The sequence below is a fragment of the Monodelphis domestica genome, chromosome 6 (assembly GCF_027887165.1).
Source record: "Monodelphis domestica isolate mMonDom1 chromosome 6, mMonDom1.pri, whole genome shotgun sequence".
Classification (NCBI taxonomy): domain Eukaryota; kingdom Metazoa; phylum Chordata; class Mammalia; order Didelphimorphia; family Didelphidae; genus Monodelphis; species Monodelphis domestica.
Genome location: NC_077232.1, coordinates 231,227,161 through 231,233,160, shown reverse-complemented (window position 1 = coordinate 231,233,160; position 6,000 = coordinate 231,227,161). Strand labels below are relative to the sequence as shown.

General features: G+C 39.4%; 1 protein-coding gene across 2 annotated transcripts in view; it reads right to left on the bottom strand.

The window, feature by feature from the left end:
- Positions 1–2,374: 2,374 nt before the first annotated feature.
- The window catches only part of TRAPPC11 (trafficking protein particle complex subunit 11), a 76,347-nt gene continuing 72,721 nt past the window's right edge, over positions 2,375–6,000 (bottom strand). The window contains exons 29-30 of one of the 2 annotated variants that reach the window (XM_007496078.3): positions 4,464–4,538; positions 2,375–3,617 (exon numbers count right to left, since the gene is read on the bottom strand). In XM_007496078.3, coding sequence (XP_007496140.1) covers positions 3,561–3,617; positions 4,464–4,538 — 132 coding nt within the window. In that variant the 3' untranslated portion in view covers positions 2,375–3,560. Of the gene's footprint in view, positions 3,618–4,349; positions 4,539–6,000 lie in introns of those variants that run through there. The other variant, XM_056802944.1, reaches the window with a different exon arrangement.

The following is a 6,000-nucleotide window of genomic DNA, read 5'->3' as shown; positions in this document are numbered from 1 at the left end:
GGAAGTCGCAAGGATGGTGAGTAGAAAAACAAGGCAAGTCCACTGGCATACCTTTCCCCAAAGCAATGGCATTATTGAGCTGATCACTGTACCCAGAGGGTAAGAGTGTACTGGAGTTTGAAAGGGAGGGATCTCCAACACCGGAGTATGCAAAGTGGCTTGGTAGATGGACTGGTCATCTAGATGAACTGTGAAGGGGAAGGACCAGTTAAGAGAAAGAATAGAGAGCTAGTTTGCATTTAGTGACCAATCAAGAGGACAAGTAATGCACAGAGCAACATATTAGAGTGGAAGTTCCAGAGAGGAGTGGCTTAACTTCCCTAGGACCTGAGGGCATGTACTCTGGAGATCTAGGATACTGATCCTAGATATGGCAATGGAGGGTGCAGGTCCATGAAAAATTGAATGGCTGGGACAAGGGTCAATCCTAGGCAAAATGGCGACATGGTACAAAGCTGTTCTTGGGGTCTCCCAGGCTCTTCTTTCTCTTGTGGCAGTTACCCTGGGGTACCTTCATACTACCTCCTCTCTAGCTTTTCCAAGGACCTCCACTGTGGCAACCTGCCCCATTGTTTCCTCTTATATCATCCTTGAAAATTGATCTTGTCTCCCATCTTTTCTGTTGGCACATAGGTGGTGAAATGGATAGAACATTGGGTACCCAGGCAGACCCAAGTTAAAAATCCAGCCTCAAACACTTACTTGCTATGATTCTAGCATAACCTCTGTTTGTCTCAGTTTCAACTGTAAAATGGGAATAATAACAGCACTTACCTCATCTGTACCTATGGAATCAAAGGTATTACTTTAAAAATATATTTGTAAAGATTCTTTTTTTTCCCACTTTCCTATTGCCTAATCCCAGCAACTCCAATGAAAAAAGGCTGACATTATATACAATATTCCACATCTGTGGACTCTTAATTTCTGCAAAGAAGTACAAGGAAGGAATACAGTTAAGGACAAAATGAGACAATATTTGTAAAGCACTTTGCTTAAAGAGTTACATGAATGCTATCACCATGATGATCATCTCTTCTTTGAGGCCAACCTTTGTCATTATAATTTCCCAATATTCAGCTAGGCTATTCTGTTGTTCTTTAATGGTCGGCTCCTTTCTTTTCCAGCTTCTTCCAGAAAACAATGATTGAACCCCAAAGGATTGATTCTAAGTCTGGGAATTCCTCTGTCACCAAGACAAGCCAACAGATAAGATCTTTAAAATTCATAGGAGTTTTTCTCTCATCTCAGCTATGAGCAGTCATCGCTTTCTCTTAAGGCAGAGAACAGCCACTAAGGAGCTTATCATGGGACTGTGGACGTCCATTTGATAAGAAAGGACCTAGGTGATGTTCTGACTACATGCTTAGTCAGGGTGTCTCTAAAAGGAGACGTGGGAGTCCCTAGAGAGGGAAAAAACAGGATTTGAAGGTGGTCTGTTTGACAGCTCCAGAAAAGGCTTAAGTTTCACCGTCTAGGTCAGTTTTACTCACTTTGGAATACTCAAATACTCAGGAATTTGGGGTGCTGGGTCACTTGTCATTGAAAGGTAGGTCATTGAAAAACCAGTGGAGAAATATCAATGAGTAGCAATAATATCTAACATTCATCTAGCTCTTTAAGGTCTACAAAGCGCTTTCTTTACAAATAGAGGGTGTCCTAAAAGTTAGTTATAGCACATTCGAAGCTCCTGCACAAAGACTTGGGATACTGTAATATCTCATATTATCCATACAACATCCCTGGGAGGAAGAGGCTATTATTCTCCGTTTAACAATAAGGAAACTGACACTCAAACAGGTTAAAGGACTTATCTACCTTCTCCTAGCTACTGAACACCTGAGGATGTGCTTATATAAAGTCTTTGAACTTTTGTCTTTCTGGCTCCACATGTAGCCTTCTATCCACTGTGTGCTTTAGCTACATAGAATTGAAAACTTTCTCTCTTCAGGAAAGGAAGATCTTACCACCACATATCCCATAAGCAAAGGAGACCAGGAGACTTTCCATAGGTAGCAAGCAGGCTAGAAAAACAATAGAATTTCTCAGAAGTTAAGCCACAAACCAGGCAGGACACGGGACCCTTTCTGGCTCTGACCTGACTCGGTAGCAGGTGTGCGGCAAATCTTATTTTTGCTCTGGCCTCCATTTTCCTTTCTGAAAGCAAAATTTAGGGCCTGCCAGCACCAGGAGGAGGGAGGGAGATTAAGTTCAATCATGTAACTTGGGAAAACTTAGAAATTTATGGAAATTTATTACATGTAACTGGTAAAAAATAAAATTTAAAATTTAAAGTGAAATTTAAACATATGTTTAAATAAAAATTAATCTTGGAGGCTTATTACTAGATCTTTAAGCATTTATTAGTAACAAGAAAGAAGAGAGAAATAGGGTTTCCAGCCTTTCTAATGTTAGGTAAAAATCTGCACTTTGAGCTGCCGTAGCTCACCAAAGACTGCAGGATAAGGGAAGAGTTCAGAGAAAAGCCTCATATCAGAGACAGGTACAGATGCAAAGAACCCCCTCCACTTCCCTCCTGGCTTTTCGAAGTATCAGCTCCTCTCTCCATGGGGACATTACACAAGGATGCAGACTGTGCCATGACTCCTACATTGAGTCCTCCCGAGATGGACTGAGTTAGAGGTCCCCCAAATATTTATTTCACACAAGAATAGTCTTACCTCACTGCCTGGCTTTAGAAAGTCGTTACTAAACAACGTGCCCATGCATTATTAGAAGGCAGCGCAGTGAATTGGAAAACACACTGAACTTGAAATCCGGGGGAAAAAAAAGGGCCATAGTTCTTATCTCTTATTTCCTAGCTGTGTGACTTTTGGGTAAGTCATATAATTTCCCTGAGCCCGTTTCCTCATCTGTAGTATAAGTAGAATTCTTGTACTACCTAAGTTGTCTGGTTACTGTGAGGAAGATGCATTGTAAACCCATAGACAGAAAGGCTATTATTACTATTTTAGGCCCATTTCCACCATTAACTAGCCAAGTAACTTTGGGCAAGACATTTATTGGCTTTAAACCCTTGAACAAAGGGCTTCCTCAAAGGTGGAAGCATTTTCATTCATCCTATCAATCAATCAAGTGTCCTTTTCCCACTCTTAGCCAAGTTAGAGAGAGCCTCTCTCCCTGGAAGGCAGACTCAAACAAGAACATAACTGGCATTACTGAGCCAAAGGTGCATGATAATTGTGGGCTTAGAACTTTTTATTTAAGTGCCTTGCAAGCCTTTTCCCTGTACCAAAAACCAAACGGGCTAACCCATCAAACACCCCACAACTTGCACACACATTTGCAGTGTAACAATGGGAAATAAATGTTCCTATGTGAATAATGCATGTGGCCAATTCTTAACTGCCAGCCCCTTCCTGAATGTAATCTTTAGAGGCAAGCCACATTGGGAAAGTGAATGGGGAATCTAGTAGGGCACACTCAACATTTGAATCTCTGCACTTTTATCGGCTAAGTCCAACAGCACTTTTACAAGACTGAGAGTGCCTACAAGAGCACAAAAGGCTCATTGTTCTTAAGTCGCCCAGCCTGTCTGGTCACTTGGAAAACTGTATGCTATTCTCTGGAACGTGGAGTCGGCTCCCAACAACATCCTGTAGAATAAGACACAGTATTATTAGTGGAGCGAGGCTGGCTGGGAAGGCATATCCCCTAGCTACTAAGAATCTTTATTGATCTTGGTTTTGGGGTCAATGAAATAGAAACAGGAACTACTACATGAAATGATTGCTTCTAAAGCACATTTTGATGAAGGACGTAGATTTTTTGATTGAGCAAAGGGGAAATAGATGCTCTGAATAACCAAAGACTCTAAACCTACTTAAGCATCTGAATTTAATTGAGGGTTGAGGTACCAAAAGGAACAAAGAAAGGAATGATTCCAAGACACTTATGAAGACAGAAGTGAGAACAGCCAAGAGTATAGTCTACACAACAATCACACTAACGTAACAAAAAATCAGCCCTGAAGGAAATGGAAACTGTCCTCAATGCTGTAAGTCTAAGCAATTGACAGTAAAACTGTTTTCTTCTCTTACAAAGAGGTGTTGGACCATAGGTATGGAATGAGGTATACACAGACACAATCACTGTTTTGATATGTTTTAACTATACTTTTTGAGTTATAATGGAGGGTTCTAGTTGGGGAACAAGAGGCAGTGGCAATCACTGGGAAGTGAAAAATATTTCTTAAAAGAAACAATGAAATATTTATTTAAATATAACCAAATTAGCCTTAATACAAAGTTGCCACATACCAAGGATCACCACTTTTATTTTTTTAATTTTAATTTTTTCAGAAAACAAAAAAATCTGTTTTCTCATTTTCTCACCTCCCTTCCCTAACGTGGGAGATAACACAACAAAATCGAACCCTTATAACAAATACGCAAACAAAACAAATAGTCATAGCCATTGGCTATATTCAAAAAAATACACACCTCATTCTGCACTTGGTATCCCATTACTTCTCTGTCAGGAGGTGGAGAGCAAACTTCATCACCACTCCTCTGGAACTATGGTTGATTAAAGCACTGATCAGAAATCTTAAGTCTTTCCATGTTTTCGCTATTATACAAATTGTTCTGGTTTTGCTAATCACTACACTCTAGCAATTCATTAAGTCTTACCAAGTTTCACAGAAATCATACTTTGTATCTTAAAATATTTTAATATAGATTACCAAATTCAAAGAACTAGAACTCAAAACATTGGTACCAAATGTAATCGATCTTTGATTCACAAGTGGATTCAGCATCTGTAGTATCTTAGGTCGCCATCATTGGCACCCATTATTATAGTGCAGTAGGTGTGAGAAAGTGCTGGTAATGCCATTTTCCTTAACTGAATGTCTGACTCCAGAATGCTAACCCATGCCACTGATTTTACTATTCAAACTGCAAATGTATTTTTAAACTTTCTTTTTTCAAAAAATTTTTTCACAATGCATTCTTATGTGTTTATCTTTTTCATGTGATTGCTAGCTATAGATATTTGTCCTATTCTTCATTTGTCCAACCTAAATATATGGAGGTCCTGTGATTCTTTCTCCTGTGAGCTAGCTGAATAACTGTTTACCATCTAGGTCATTGTCCTCTGGATAATCTCTGACTTGTCAATGTCTTCCTTAAAAAAATGGGATCTGGAACAAAAACACCAGGAAGCAAACGCCAGGTCTGAGGAAAGAATAAATTCTGAATGAGTTGGACAGATTCAAGGGTACTGTTTTTTTTTTTTAAATGACAGTGTTTAATCAATGGATCTGTCAGGCGGAATGAACATCTCTCTAGATCTGTCTGCCAATTCTGAGGTTATATTAGCCTTTCTAGAAGTTGGGTCACATCATTTGTCATGTAGTGAATTTTTGTTTTTTCATTCAGCTTAATTGATTTTCTGACCTAAGTGGAGGATTTTCACTTGTCATTCTATACATTGTCTGTTTGGTTTGTGGCAAACTTTTCAGCCCACTAAGATATTTTGAATCTTGTTTACTTGCCCTTTTTTATGGTGCCTGGCAAAATGATTAGTCTACTTTCTTTGCCTTTAGCCAAACTGCTGATAAAATAGAGGAACAAGCATTCTTGTTCTGAAAATCGTAACTTATTATAATTTTTGAAATGCAAACACAACAGCCAAAAGAAAGGAGGTAAATGGCAATCAGGTACTTATATCTGAAAAGAGAAGAGATTATTGTCCCTTGAAAACTCCATTAAGACTCAATGAGGTAAGAACAGCAAAAAGGCAAATTCAGAGCTGTAACACATAAAAGGTGGTCTGGAGGCTCAGCCCCATAGTTATACTCATTTATTTGTAAAGAGAGTGTTTAAGAGGTAGAGAGAGGTCACAATCTTTCTAAGTTAGGTAAGATCAGGTCCCAGATTTCAGCCCAGTGAGTGGTCCCCTCCATACTGACCTGCCACTTGCCAAGTGCCAGCACTGGGAGTCAGTCTATTCAAGAGCAAAAGTAAAAAAGCCTCT